This window comes from Pseudorca crassidens, chromosome 6 (assembly GCF_039906515.1).
Source record: "Pseudorca crassidens isolate mPseCra1 chromosome 6, mPseCra1.hap1, whole genome shotgun sequence".
NCBI classification, from domain to species: Eukaryota; Metazoa; Chordata; class Mammalia; order Artiodactyla; family Delphinidae; genus Pseudorca; species Pseudorca crassidens.
Genome location: NC_090301.1, coordinates 13,949,340 through 13,965,809, shown reverse-complemented (window position 1 = coordinate 13,965,809; position 16,470 = coordinate 13,949,340). Strand labels below are relative to the sequence as shown.

General features: G+C 39.6%; 1 protein-coding gene across 3 annotated transcripts in view; it reads right to left on the bottom strand.

The window, feature by feature from the left end:
- Positions 1-13,701: 13,701 nt before the first annotated feature.
- The window catches only part of CUL3 (cullin 3), a 96,863-nt gene continuing 94,094 nt past the window's right edge, over positions 13,702-16,470 (bottom strand). For all 3 annotated transcript variants that reach the window (XM_067740398.1, XM_067740399.1, XM_067740400.1), the window contains one exon: positions 13,702-14,174. In XM_067740398.1, the coding sequence (XP_067596499.1) occupies positions 14,043-14,174 (132 nt within the window). In that variant the 3' untranslated portion in view covers positions 13,702-14,042. The remainder of the gene's footprint in view (positions 14,175-16,470) is intronic.

Here is a 16,470-nt window from a genome sequence, read left to right as displayed (position 1 = left end):
TATAAAGATGTGGTATATATATATATATATATATACAATGAAATATTACTCAGCCACTAAAAAGAATGAAATAATGCCATTTGCAGCAACATGGATGGACCTAAATACTATTATACTAAGTGAAGTAAGTCAAAGACAAATATCATATGATATTGCTTATATGTGGAACCTAAAAAAATGAGGGCTTCCCTCGTGGCGCAGTGGTTGAGAGTCCGCCTGCCAATGCAGGGGACACGGGTTCGTGACCCGGTCCGGGAAGATCCCACATGCCGCAGAGCAGCTGTGCCCGTGAGCCATGGCTGCTGAGCCTGCGCGTCCAGAGCCTGTGCTCCGCAACGGGTGAGGCCACAACAGTGAGAGGCCCGCGTACCACAAAAAAAAAAAGATACAAATGAACTTATTCACCAAACAGAAACAGACTCACAGACTTAGAGTACGAACTTATGGTTACCAGGGGGGAAGGGTGGTGGTGGGGGATAGATTGGGAGTTCGGGATTGACATGTACGAAAAAAAAAAGAAAACAAACAACAATAACAACAAAAGGACTTGTGTGTGTGTATGTGTATGAAAATATGTCCAGTCAATCTGGGGGCTCCAGGAAAACTGAAAGTCTACTTGGGGAGGACTGGCCGTTATCCAGGAGTCTTGGGAAGCAACACACATCTAACCAAAAGGAGTGGATTTTTAATGGTCGGACTTAGATTAAAATTAAGAAAAATGCAAATGTTCCTGACAGTGTGTAAATCAGAATTTTCAAAGGAAAATGCTAATTAGTGGATGAGTTAAATGAGACAGATCCCATGCACTGGAGGCCAGGAGACTATATTTGGCAATTGTGCCCTTTACACTGGGGTCAAATCCCCATTTTGTTTCTGTCTGGAGAGGCTGGTCATATCCAGTGTGTTGGCACACTCTGTAAAGGAGCGCTCTCCCTTGAGAAGCATCAGCTTCACTGGAGATCAGGGAAATGTCCATAACCTCAAGCAAACAGGTAGAAGAAAGGAGAGTAGTAGCAAGTCAGAGTTCAGGTTTGGAAGTTAACTGTGTTGGGAGAGTTAAATCAGATGTGTAATAGGAGCAAAACTGGAAACTCATAGGAAGAAGGGATGCATCTGACTCAGAAAAGGAACCAAAGGATTCAAGTCAGAGCCAGTCTGGGTGAACCCCACACACTCAGTCCGTCAGGGGCCCTTTCTTCAGGTGGCTGCTACTTCCAGACACCAGCAGACTTGGAACTAATATTCTCAGTCCCACTTTGCTTCACGTGTATGTGTGACCACAGCCTGAATAAAACAGGTAAAGAGGTGAACATTTTTTGTGGAGAGGGGAGCTGGGAGAAGGCTATTTAGCACACGTCATAGTATGCTAGAAAATGAACGTGTGAATGGTAAAGTTTATCAGAATCTTTGGAGGAATAAGGCATTTGGGGAAATAGGGAAATGAAGGTGTGAAAAGGGAAGTGACTTGCTGAGAATTAAGACAGTATAATTATTTTATTTTCTCCCGTTACTGATTATTTTTGTAATGAGTGGAATTACCATTCAAAGTACCTCCTCACTGATATTTTAATTTTGCTTCAACATAATTTTAATTATCTTCTAGGAGGAGGAATTAAGCAAGTTTACATACAATGATAAACTAGATCTAAGAAAAGCATCTTTATATTTTATACAATTGTCAAATGCTTGTTTCTCATTAGAAACCTTACATCATGTTAAAAGTGAACTTCATCTTATTGTCACGTAAGTAAGTCCTGAATTCAACTGTAAGCATAAAAAGATTGTGTATGTAAAACATTATGGTTCAGTTTATCTGGAATATGCATGATGAGTCAAACAAGAGTTGTTTTTTTCATTCTGGGCTTTGCCTTCCTCCCCATCTTTCCCATCCCAGTAAAGAGCACCTCTACCCACCTCTCTGCCTAAACGCTGAAGTCCTATTTGGGTCCAGCTTTAGCTTCCACATTCAATCAGCAGGATTGAAAACAAATCCCCAATCCATCTCATTTTCAATCTTTACTTTCATCATCCTTGTTCAAACGCTACCATGATCTCTTAAGGAGATTACAGGCACACCTTGGAGATATTTCAGGTTTGGTTCTAGACTACTGCAATAAGCAAGTCACATTAATTTTCAACTCTGGTATCAGTCCAGGTCCAATCAGGTGACAGATACCACACAGTAATTTAAACAGGGTAAGTTTAAAATAAGGAATTATTAAGCTATTTGGGGAAAGTTGTGAAGATTGCAAGAGAACCCTAATGGGCACCTTAGGGTTGACGCAGAGTGCTAGAAGGACAATCGAAGAAGGCGCAGGTGCCGTCCACTGGAAGGAGGAGAATCTCCTGACCCGTCATCACCCAGCAAGCAGGAACAATCCTCTGGGACGCAGGCAAGCCAAGGTTGATGGTAGTTGTGTGGAAGGAGTTGTGCGGCTGCAGGTGCAAGGACTTTCGGAATTGACAGTGTCCATGCTGGAAAGGCCATGAGGAACAAACCCCAGGATGTAGGTGAGCAGAGGATTCAGTGGCTTAACAGAGGGAATTGGTTGTACAGAGGGGTTGGTTGTACAGAGGGGGCTGGTTGTGCAGAGGGGGCTGGCTGTACAGAGGTGCAGGCTGTACAGAGGGGGCTGCCTGTACAGAGGGGGCAGGCTGTGCAGAGGGGGCTGGCTGTACAGAGGAGTTGGTTGTACAGAGGGGGCTGGTTGTGCAGAGGGGGCTGGTTGTGCAGAGGGGTTGGTTGTGCAGAGGGGGCTGCCTGTACAGAGGGGGCTGGCTGTGCAGAGGGGTTGGTTGTACAGAGGGGCTGGTTGTGCAGAGGGGGCTGGCTGTACAGAGATGCAGGCTGTACAGAGGGGGCTGCCTGTACAGAGGGGGCAGGCTGTGCAGAGGGGGCTGGCTGTACAGAGGGGTTGGTTGTACAGAGGGGGCTGGTTGTGCAGAGGGGGCTGGTTGTGCAGAGGGGTTGGTTGTGCAGAGGGGGCTGCCTGTACAGAGGGGGCTGGCTGTGCAGAGGGGGCTGGCTGTACAGAGGGGTTGGTTGTACAGAGGGGGCTGGCTGTGCAGAGGGGGCTGGTTGTGCAGAGGGGGCTGCCTGTGCAGAGGGGGCTGCCTGTGCAGAGGGAGCTGGCTGTACAGAGGGAGCTGGCTGTACAGAGGGGTTGGTTGTACAGAGGGGGCTGGCTGTACAGAGGGGTTGGTTGTACAGAGGTGCAGGCTGTACAGAGGGGTTGGTTGTACAGAGGAGGCTGGCTGTACAGAGGGGTTGGTTGTACAGAGGGGGTTGGTTGTACACAGGGTGCTGGCTGTACAGAGGGGTTGGCTGTAGAGATGGTGCTGGTTGTACAGAGGGAATTTGGCGTGCAGAGGGGGTTGGCGCCCCACTGCAGGCACTGCTGGAACCAGGGGCTAGAGAGCCGCTGTGAACTTCTGTGCATGGCTTGGCCCAGATGGCTAGAATGCTGCGTGGGATGAAAGTCAAATGGCTGGTTTATTAAGGCCTCTTGGCATGCTTGGGGGTGGGGCCTGAGGAGAGGGTGAGGGCGCAGCGATCTTGGCTGAAGTGCAGGTCCACACTGTCTGGGGTTCCCAGCCAAGCTGCTAAGCCTGAGTCAGGGCTTAAGAAAGCCCTGAGGGTGGCGGCTAAATGCTGGAGAGAGTTACACCCTGTGGGCGCCTAGCACTGGCAAAACACTGCAAGCTGAGCAGCGGACCGAAGAAAAGGGCCCTCCCCTAGATCCTGGTGGGTGAGCCACCAGGCCCAGGACAGAAAACTCTTTCCCCTGCAACGTCCCATCAACACCTTCTACTGATAGAGTTTAACAACGTGTCAGCGGGCAAAGGAGAACTGTTTAAAGGCCGCAGGTCCATTTGCACAGATGAAGGGCGCATTTGGAGCTGAGGCATCACGTGGATAACAGACACATGTCCTTGGTATGTTCTTCCAGTCTCATGGCTTTAAATACCATCTACCTACTGACAACTGTGAAATTTATTATTTCCACCCCACAGCCCTGCCGTAAACTGCAGATGTATTCTAACCGCTTACTCGATGTACACACTTGGTTGTCTGCTAGACACTGAAACTTAACAGGCTCTAAACTGAACTCAACTCACCCCTCCCTGAAAATAAAATGATCAGTTTTGTTGTGAACCTAAAACTGCTCTAAAAAATAAAGGTTATTAATAAAAATGTCAAAAATCTAAAAAAATGAAAAAAGAGAACTACCCTATTCACCTTCTCCCCCTATTAGGTAATGGCAAATCTGTCTTTTCAGTTTCTCAGACCAAATGCCTTGGTGTCATCTCTTTCACTGCCCACATCCTATCAATCACATTCTGCTTGTAAAATATATGCGGAACCTCATCACTTTTCTGCACCCACTTCCACCACCCTGGTCCAAGCTCTCATCATCTCCCACCTCGGGGTATTGCAGTAGCCATAGAACATAGCCACTAGAGTGGTCTTTCCAAAGGATGAGTTAGAGGGTGTCATTCCTCTGTTTAGCCCGCACAATGGCTCTCCATTCCACTTGGAGTAAAAGCCAGTCTTCTCCAGGGCCTGCAGAGTCCTCCGCCATCTGGCCCCTCTTACCTCCCACTTCTCTCTCTCCCTCCCCGACTCTGCACTAGCAACGTCAGCTCCATCTCTGTTGCTTTAACACTTTAATCAGGTCTTTCAACTGTCTTATTTCTCTGCCTGGGACATGCTTTCGTGGTACTGGCACGGCTTGCTTGCTCCTTCACTTCTTCCAAATCCTACTAGCTCAAATGCGACCTTCTAAATAAGACAGACTTACGCTCATCATCCTGTTCAGAATTAGGGCCTAACCACCTTCCACCATGCCACTCCTCGTGCCCTTGAGCTGCTTTTATTTTTTTCTCACAGTTCTTATCACATTTTTCATGTTATATAATTCATTATATTTGGCAATTCTCCTCAGTGTACTCTCCCTGAGGGCAAGGTTTTTTGTCTATTTTGCTCACTGCTGAGTCGCCGGTGCCTAAATAAAACTACAGGGCACAGAGAAGATATATACCTAAATAGGTGTGAAGATACATATTAAGTATGGTTAACTATTTAAAGATACATAATATAAACAAATGAATTCTATGCAAAACTATATTAATGTAAGTTAACTAAATTTCATTACATTCATATTCTTTAAATGTAGTAGGTTACATATGATACACAAACTAGGTAACAGATTGGGAATGTTCATTTAACAGCAACACCCAAATTCCACCTGTGGATCGTGGGCGTTCCCATCGCTCATGTTGGTAGCTTCTGAAAATACGCACATCTTATAAGTTGTCTGCACATACTCTGTCTTGAGTGAATTCAGTAATGGGATTCGCTATTGTCACCCAATCCTCCACGGTCCCCTTTTAACTTCTTCACTCCTTTTTCAAGAAAGTTTGTTTCGTTTTTAGTAAATCCCGACTGACAAACTTAAAATTAACTACGAGTCAATGTAGAGGCAATTTTACATTACACAATTACACGCCGTTATTCTGGAGGTTAGATTTCCCCTACACTTCAGAATCCAAACCCAAGTTGCCCTGCAAACTCTCACAAAGCCAGGCCCTTTATTCCTCCCCTCCTTGTGTCTTAGTCTCCTTTACTGCTGAATAGCAGTTTCACCACTGCAGTTACTTTGTTTCCATCTGTAGCACAGGAGAAGCAATGAGGCTGTTAGAGGCAAGCATACTGAACAAGAAGGCAACTTGCAGCCAGACTCCGCCAGACTTGGAGGGAGGCCCCAGACAAGCCCCAGACAAAAGGCACAAAACTTGACTATAGTTGATGCCCAGAATCATGAGATCAGATTATATATCCACTCACCTCTTCTCAAAAAAGGTGCATACATGTGGAACACAGTTGCAGAAAGCTGACACCAGAAATTACAAAAAGAATATAAATCATGTAAATCTTTGGCTGTGCTAGATCAATGCAGCATTTTTGTATATATGTACACATTTTTTGTTTTTGCTTTTCTAGTATGTACATTTCTTACCAAAGGAAATTATTTACATCACAGTACCTGATAATACACACTTAACCATGTGAAGTTAACTTCATATGAATACAACTTTAATATTTATTAGTCAACAAATTTCCTAGAGTTCCTTCTATGCAGGCTTATATGTATGCATACCATTTTTTGCCTAACAGAATTTTACTGATATTTAATAATACACTGTTTCTTAGCAAAGGTAGTAAGGTAAAATGGGTCTAAACTCACTTTATTACTATGTGGTTTGCCATTTGATAAATTATATATCTAGTAATTTATAACAGAAATTACCATCTATCCGATACCTACTTTTAAGATCTATGTCACTTATCATGCACACACAAATGTGCATACCCAAACCCATGGGCGCACACACACATACCCAAATCTATGCACACACACACACACACACACACATACAGTTGACCTTTGAACAACACAGGTTTAAGCTGCACAGGTCCACTTAAACACAGAATTTTCTTCAATAAATATGTACTACAGTACATGATCCGTAGTTGGTTGAATCTTCTGAGGCAGAACTGCAGATACAAGGGGTTGACTAAAGTTATACACTGATTTTCGACTGGGGGTGGGGTGCGGTAGGAGAGGGTATCAGCACCCCAAACCCCTCATTGTTCAAGGGTCTACTGTACATACATATATACATGTACAAAAACATTTATACAAAACTGGCTTTCATAATAAGAAACTACGGTATAGCACAGGGAACTCTAATGGCCTATATGGGAAAAGAATCTAAAAAAAAAAGTGGATATATGCGTAAATATAACTGATTCACTTTGCTGTACACCTGAAACTAATACGTTGTAAACCAACTATACTCCAATTAAAAAAAATGGATTTCAATAATTTGACTGTATTGTACGTAACTCTTTTAGCAACTCACTTTTTGGTCTTATTGATTGCAAAGTAGGAAATATGGGGCTTTTAAGGAAGGATTGTAGGAAGTTCATAATAGATAATTAAGCCTTTTGTTTCAAGATACACTAGTTCAAAGGCAAGGGGAGAACAGTATGAACTGGCTTAGTATATAAATCAAAGTTTCTAGGTAATGGGCTCAGTTGATTAGAGCATGATGTAATGAGGCTAATACAGCAGCCTGGGTTCATAAGCAGGGCTATTAACTATACAGAACAGGGAGGACCCTACCCATTGTCTCATAAGTGAATGTTGTTATTAAGGGGTGGAATGAAGTTAGCATTTGAAAACTAAGTGACAGGTATCGCGCTAAGAGCTATTACAGTGAAAGCATGCCAGCAGCTGCTCCTTTGATAAATTCTAGTTCCAAATTTTCTAAGTAAAGCTACAGAGGGAAAATTCTCCCTCAGGAGCAGTAACGCCATTTGTCACCTAGTTCTACCACTGGATTCCTGGTTGAGGCCAACGGAGAAGTAAACATTAGAAAGATAAGTAAACATTAATATGCTGTGTATCCATACTTGGGTTGAAGCAGCAATTACTGGCCTTAAGGGAGTCACCTCCTGTCAGAGTAAGTGGATGATCCTCAAACCAGACTAACTCTCCCTGCAAATACTTTGCACCATTTGGATTACACTGATAATGGCCAAAACTATGGTTTACACTTGTTTATGATCTTACAAGGCTGGCAACACAAACATACCGATTTTTTGGTCACCCAGATCTCATTAAATTGATTCTAAACCAATGGTTCTTTATGGGAGAAAAAAACCAAATCAGTTCAGTGGGCACTGACTTTTTTCTTAGAATCACTCTTTTATGTTGCTATCTAAACTCACACTAATGGGATGGAGGTCACTGGGCTTTGAACACTTGGTTTCTAAATTTAATTTCTCCCAGTGAAAATGCCTAATTAAAATTCTAAGACCACAGGTTCCCCTTTGACTGTGAGGACAATATTACAATATTACTGATCCAGCCACCCCCCCACCCCCGGATTTAGGAGGATCCACTAATGACAACTGATTGGTTGTGATTAATACTGTGATCTGTGACCACGAGTAGCTTGAAATTAACTGGTCCACTTGGTAATCAAACCACTTGACCTGACCAACATGTTGCCATAACCAGCTGAGGTTTAAATAAGTACATGTAAGATGTGTAAGAGCATCTCATAACTTGCATACCATATCAAATGAATGTCCTCTTCAATTAGGAAAACTGGGAACTTATATGCTTTATTATAACACATGTAGTCTAAAGCAATGGTTCCTGATTTAGCTGCACAGAAGAATCACCTCAGACCTACTAAATCATAATCTACAAGAGGCGTTATGTTTTTGTTTGGTTTTAAAGCTTCCTTAAGAAATTCCGGTGTACTTCTAGGTTTTAAAACACCAAAGCACTTGTCACTCCTCTTCTGGAGCAGCTTTTAAAAGCTACTGCAACCTGTCACTCCTTTGAGAATGGATTGCATTATTTTCTAATCAGCTCAAGTCAGGTGGATTAGATGCCTTACTACAAATTTGGATAATACTAATTTCGGTCAGAAGATAGTAACTTTGCTTTTCTTAGGAGTACTGCAAAACACCTTTGCAGCCAAGCCTAAGAGGGGGAATTTTTTTTAAAGTGATACTATAAACATAGTACTGTAACATCTTACGGAAAAATCTGAACGAACTTTTTGGCCAACCCAATATGTATAGACTTTCTTACTTTAAGGGCATTCCCCTCCCACCCCACCCCCTTCATTCCGATGTAGAAGTTGCAACAGGCTTTTGACAGAGTCTATTTCATAGTTACATACACTGGTTGCCTATTGCTAGAGCTACACACTGGAACAAAATGCAGATTTCATCCTTCTCCTCACTTGATTCCATGCCCTTTAGGTAAGTTTTGTCTCTTTCTGCTTACAACTGCATTCCATTAAAAAAAAAAATCAGTCTAGTGGTTATTTTTTTTAATACAGAGGATAGCATCATGTAGGAAATAAAAGATTAATTCTATATTGTTATCTGACATCAGTTCTATAAACTTACTATAAACAAAATACACATATACCACATACAGTGATATGCACAGCTAATATTACCAATTTTTCTCTTGTGCAGGTTCTACACAGGTTTCACAGTATCAAATTCTCCAAAGAACACTTTCTAAAAAAAAATCAACACAAACTTTCACCATAATACTCACCAAGAAAATCACCTTTCAGATGCAAATTCAGTTCATAAAGTTTTGCCCACCATCTGCCAAAACAACTGGGGACACATTAACACTAATTAGAGAAGCACAGGTTTTGGAATCATACAGACCTGTGCCCAAATTCCTGTACCCCATTATCTCCAAGTGGGATCATGAATTTTTATATCACTAGTCTGAGTGAGTTTTTTCCATGGGATGTTGTGAGTCAAGAGGGCTTTAAAATCAGCATTTAATACCATCTGGAACAACCCAGCAGTTGGTCTACACTTCCCACTTTTTACCTAGTTAAAAACCAAACATCAAGTGATTTCCATTTACAAAAGTAAAAAAAATATAATCCTTACTCCATGAATACTGTCATACTCCTGATAATGCAGTACAAATTTTAATTTATGAAGTTCAATTTTTTTAAGACTTTCTTCCAAATCACTTCGTGATCGTTAAGCACATTCATCTGAGATTTACTGAGTGCCTACACCCACCACATGCCAGACATTGTGTTGAGGCATTTATTCAAGAATCACAACTGCAGAAAGAATTTTAAGACTTAGAATTTATTTTTCCCACACTGCAAAAAGTCCTAAAGTTTCGTGTATTATTTGAACTGTACTTTACCTGAATACTGAACTTCGACAATTTCATTGTGACTAAAATGTTCCTAAGATTACTTTGAGCTCCTCACACACAGTTACCTTGGCATGGCTTACTGGAGGTTCACCTTAGACCCTAATACTAAGGATCAAATCACTTAAATGACCCATTTACAAATTTGCTATTTCTGAAATTATTAAATGGGCTTTCAAGTTAATTCTAGCTATTCATGTTTCCCTAAGTTAGCTTCATGACCAATCTCTGTATCATTACTTGTTAAATTCAGTCATTCTTAGGTCTTCTCTTACTTCTGGCTAAATAATGTGGTATAGAAAAGGCATGCAGTAAGTAAAATGTTTCTTAAAACCCAAGATTTGAATTTAAATAAAGCATCTCTCCATGTTACCCATTAAAGTATGTAAGACATTCACTAAGACTCCAGAATAGCGGCCTTTACCTTCCCTGTATCCCTTCCTACTAAAAACTGTGATCAGCAAGTAGTATAAAGGCAATAAAATTGTCTTAAGTTCCATACTGAGATGCTTCACGTTCCATATTGAGATGCTTTGTGTATTATCTTTAACTTTAGCTTGCCATAAGTTCTTTTTCATGTGAATGAGATACAAACTAAATGATAAATTTATAAATAGAAAATGATGCCAACCTGCAATATGGAAGATAAGCTAGGAGCCAGACATATGATCAAACCTAGGTCCAGCTCCTGGCTCTGCCATTTCCTAGTAGCAACCTTGGGCAACGCTGGTATAATTAACAGTTCTCATCTCACAGAGCCCATGTGATGACTAAATGAAACACATATAAAAAGCACTCAGAAATAGTGTCTGGCACATGATAATAAGTACGTATGTTGTTACTGTTTAACATTTCTAATGTTTCTGCTTTTGGGAATATAAATGTTATTTTGCTAACCTGAAATGTTTTAACATTCTTATCAAGAGTACAAAACACTTATTGACTGACTATATGCACCATATAGAATACACGATCTACAATTTTGATAGGTGACAGCTTTCCTCCCCAGACTGAAACAATCTAATAGTATTCATCAGATACCATGTGAAAAACAAGGCTATAAAAACTGAGTCTTAAGTTACAGTAGGCAAAGATATAACCCTCTAATACTTATTCAAAATGAGTATTTAAAACTGTAAACAAAAAAAAAAAACCTCAGCATTATCTGGATTTAACACACTGCAGTTATTTTCCAAAATTAGGAACTAAATATTTAGAAGCCTGAGATCATGCCAACTAGTCTCCTAGGGATGGAGGCATAATTGTAAGATCACTTAGTTGCCACCTAAGCCTTTCTTGCTACCCAACATACACACTGAGGGATGGAACATCAACAGTGCTTCACTATGACAAGTTCTTTGTCAAGAAAGTGTACTAGCATCTTGGAGTTTGGGGGTGGTACATGTCTATATTTACAGTGCTACACACGTGATTCTAACACATCCTTTAGCAAGACATGCACCCCTTCCCATCCCCTTTTAAAACTCATTGACGTAAAGAACCTTACAATCACAACCACAGTTTATTTTGTGAGGCTGTGTGTTCCCTAACTGCAATGAATTTTCAATCTTTAAATAACTATATAACAATTCAAAATAAACACTGTCCTGAATTCAAAAATGATAGCAGAGAATTACAATTTAACAAGTGAACAAAGAGTACATCATTTTTGCAGTTGGAAAACTATGCATCCATCCTCCTTAAAATTCTTCAAGCAAATCACCAAAATCTATTCACATCAACAGGATTAAATGAATGGTTAGGATGCATTATTCTTTTGAGATTGAGACATTAAAAAATGAAGAAAAACGGCATGAATGATCTCTTGCTGAAAAGAAAGCAAGGTCAAAATGTATCACTACTAGCTTAACGAGCTAAAATAAAATGCACTAAATGCGCTAAAACATATAAAACATGTTAGGTGATCCAATTTTCTTTTTCAATGCAGCATCATTCTGCGACCACTCGACTCAACTGCAATTGACTGAAATGCAACTGAATGCAAATGGTTGCCTTCGCCCACCATACAACTGCAATTCAGAAATGTTTTAATACATTTACAAGCATTTAGAAGCATAAATATCAAACCTGTTCTCCAAAACTAACAAGTATGTCTCTGAATTCTAAATGTGATTTGTACATCCACACTTGAGACAATGACATAAATTTAACTTGACTGATTTTTAATAGTTCAAACCAGCACTTAAATTTTTGTTTTAATGTCTCATTTAGACTTCAAATGGAAGTTTTTACATCTTTCATATTTATTTACTTGACAATCTGAGTGTTCTATTTCCCAAAGTGTTATATATATACCAATTAAATGATATATACAACACTTTGGGAAACAGAACACTCAGATTGTCAAGTTAATAAAAAAATTATGAAACGTGAAAGAACCAGTATTTTCCTGTAGGTAAACACCCTGTCATTAAAGAAATTCCAATTGTGTAAAATCAGAAAGGGAAACCCTTCGGCTTTCCTTGTTACACCTGACCTACTATCACTCAAGTATGGAGAAAGTATCCTGAGAATAATGTTCATGATAGTTTTCATTTGTATCTTAATTGCATCATGTAAAAGTGGAAAACATAGAGATTAAGAGCGTAAGACTTATAATTCTACAGGACAGATGGAGACAAAATTAAATGCAGGAAGAGCATATTTGCAAGTTAAAGGAAAATTATAACCCAAGACGCATGGGGAAAAATATTTATGTGGAGTTTTTAATCCATATTAGAATTCAGTTGTAACTTGACCATAAATTTAAAACAGATACCATCTTCTGAGACATACATTCTAATAAATGTATCAACAGTATCATAGTCAGTTGGTTACTTGAACTCATTAGTAACATGTCATTTTTCTATCAACAGAAATCTATAGTGGTTTGCCCCAATTACATATCTGAAACATTGTCTTATGAAAACAAAATTAAATAAAACTGAAGATAAAAATACTCTGAAGTTAAAATAAAGCAAACTATAATCCTCGGCAGATCAATCAGGTAAAAAATATTGGTGAAAGTTGGAAGCACAGGATAACTGACATGAATCTTCAGCACAAAGCACATCTTTTGAAAACATGAAACGATGACTCTTTGGAGGACAACAGCTAAGAATGATCCAAGAATCATCAGGTTTGAAAAATATTGCTTAATCACTTTCCAAAACGCAGCTGCAAGAACTAAAGATCTTATTAAAAAATATTAAGGTAATCGTATTTATTGCATCTTTAGAATGCATTTTGAAACAGAAAATTAACAGTGCATCCCAGCTTCACCAAAATATATATTTAAGAGAGGGTGAACCTAAGATATTTAGAAACAAAGTGTAGACTGTATGTGCTTTTCAGAGGGGCTGAATTAAATACAACCAGCTGCCAACTTTGTGCTCTGACACACCTGAATTAGTGAGTATGTGTATACTAAATTCATTTATTTTTGTCTACAATAAAATGAAATAAAAACACTGCCCTATACAATCCACTATTAGCAGTGAGTACAACAGCAAAAAATTATTGTACAATTTATACATACTAAAATATTTTCTTTCTCTAGAGATAATGCAGAACAAAACCTAATCATTGTAAGAATTTGCGACATCTCAAATTACAGTAGGGAAAAATCAAACCAGGGTGTATACTGAGCCCAAAACAAAGGTTCCGGTGGTCATTAGGCTATTAGATTAGTAAGTGCAAGTGGTAGAATAAAGCATGCTCAAATTTTATGCTTGGGTCTCTGTATATTTATCAAACCTTTAAATTAAACAAGACGAGCTAAAGAAATGCCTTAAGCAGAGCGAGATGGGAATTGTGTCATTTCCTTTACCATTTTTGTTACCCAACTTATACAATGCGCAAAGTGCTAAGCAACACTACAAAAACACATTTACATGAACACTGAAGACCTGGGGAAATGAAATCCAACAATTTTATTTTAATGAGCTGTATTTTCTAAATTTTGTTTTATTTTTTCCTGTTTTCATACAGTATTGAAAACAAAACGCGGCACATTCACATTTTCCCGAGGAACTGTAAAGATGATCTCTACAGGGATAAACGTTGTAAAGCCTGAAGCTCAATCAACTGATGTTGAAAACTCTCAAAGGGAGTAAAGGCTTGATCTGAATGGTCTAAAACATGTACTGTAATTTAATAGAAGAGATGGTCGTCTTAATATTTAATGATTTAAAAGAACTTCCCAGTCCATGCGAAGAGTACAGTCCAATAATAAATCAAGTTTCTGAATGCATTTTATGCTACATATGTGTATACTTTGCGATCCTCAGGTGTTCGTGCCAAATATTCTCTCTCAATGAGTCCTTCGATACGTTTTTTAATAACAACTGGACTTGGTAAGAATCGAGCCTTCAACTGCTGAGTTACCTAAAAGAGAAGGTTAAAAAAAAACAACACTAATTCCTACCAGAAAATTAAAAAACAAAAACAAAAAACATTTCTATATAAACACACAAAAATTCTTATTTTTGAGTAGAACTGATACGTCATTTTAAGACTCAGCTCAAACTTTACTAATTTGATTATGAACATTAAAAATACAGAAAATTAAAAAGGATTCTATTTGAAAATGTAATGTATGGCTAGAACATACCTCCTCACATCAGAATGTGAATGCTAAAGTGGATTAATAGACGAATTAGTTGAAATATACTAGTATGAATTTATACCACCGTATAGTTTAACCCATTTTGAAGCTATAATCTAATGACTTCTGGGTTACTCTCCCAATTCACAGAATTTGGGTAGCATAATGTGTTTAAAAGCACAAACTCGGGACTCAGACTTGCCTGGATTCAAATCCCAACTCTACGACTTACTAGCTCTGGGCCCTTGGGAAAGTTACTTAACCTCATGAAGTTGTTGTGTATATTAAGTGAGTTAACAGATGTGATGCTTTAGAATAATGCCCAGTCCACAGTTAAGTGCTACTGTTGGTATTCTTTTCTCCAACAGCTGTCGGGATTCTAGGTATTGTGACATCGGTAATAATACAACAGGAACTACAGCAGTAGCCGAAATCTGACTATGCACTATGTATCAGTCAGTTTTGTTTATATTTATTTATTTAATGCTCTTAACCCTGCAAAGTAGGTTGTCTCGTTTTACAAATGAGGAAAATAAGCCAGAAAGGAAAAATGATATGAACAAGTAGTAAATAGAGCCAGAAGAGATGAGAATCTACATCCTCCTGCCCCTGAAGCCCATGCTTTTCTCACTAATCCAGTTAGTGATCTTGCAGATCACTCATCTAGCCATAAGCCAGCTTCTCTTTTACTCGTGTTGGATCAGTTCATTTCGAAGGCTGCAATGGATTATTAACTCTTCAAAATCGGAAACGTCAGCACTTCACTCCCCAACTAAAATCCATCACTCTTCTAATATTATCACTCCAGTATCAACAAATTTGTTCTCAACCCACTTGAGACCCTCAATCAATCCTCTGGCCCTTTCTTCTAAGCTATCAATAACTTCTTTGTCTGACCTCACCTCTTTCCTTCATAAAAGATCACCTGAGCTGCACCCCCAACAGTACCTTCAACTCCCTGACTCCTTTGGTTCTGTTCCATAAGCACCCATTCTACATTTACTACATCACCCGAAATCCACTACTCGGTTCTTTGAGTAAAGTTGTCGTTTTTACACCTTTTGTGTAGACCTGGGGTCCACAGGCAAATACAGCCCGCTGCCTGTTGTAATCCCTCCTGGAACACAGCACACTCACTTGTTATCTACAGGTGCTTTCATGCTGCAACTGGCCATTTAAAAAAAGGTTGCCAATCTCTGGTTTAGGCTGATAACACAAATTTACAGCATTCAAGGTCAGCAAGTTCTCAAGCACCATAACCTCACATCCTGTTTTACATAAGAAAAGAGGCCATTTCAGTTTGAAATTCCTCAAACTCCCACAACCTTACATTTATCCATTTATCCATTTGTCCATGCTTGTTTCCATGCTTCATTCCAACCACCCCTGCACCCAGCCCTGGGTTCTCGGGAAAGGTATTTGGTAGCATCCCTGTTAACACATCTACCACCTACCTGTGTTCTCTATACAACCCTCTCGCTTTTCTTTTTCTAGACTTGAGTACATCAAGTAACCCCTCATCTCCTTTTTCTTCCCTTTTGTTTTTAAGCATCTCTTCTTATCCTTAGAATATAAATATAACTCAATGTCTTCTCATCTAGAAAAACAGTACCCAGAAGCCCTCAACTAAACACTTAATCCTCTAGTATTGCTCTCTGTGCCCTTCCCACGAGCCAACACCTCAAAGGAGAAACCACTCACTTGGTGGTTTCACCTCCATTTACTTCTCAAGGAACTGCCATCAAATGTCTATTCTTACCAGTCCAATGAAAACGGGAAAACTAACCAGTCACCTAATTGCCAACATGTCTTAAAGGTTTACTTGTTTTGGTTTTTTAATGATTTTTTAAATTACTGACTGACCACTCACCTATAATTCTCTTCCTCTGCCATGTGATACGAAGTCAACTTATAAAAAGTGGTATTAGCTGACCCGTGGAACACAGCAGCACACTGCCCCTCCCTTTTCAGTTAAAGAAACCAGCCTCTACCTGGCCAAGCAAGCAAGGGCCTCAGAGTCGTCCTCCACTCCTCTCTCTCATTTCCCACGATCAGTCAATAAATGCTGTCAATTTC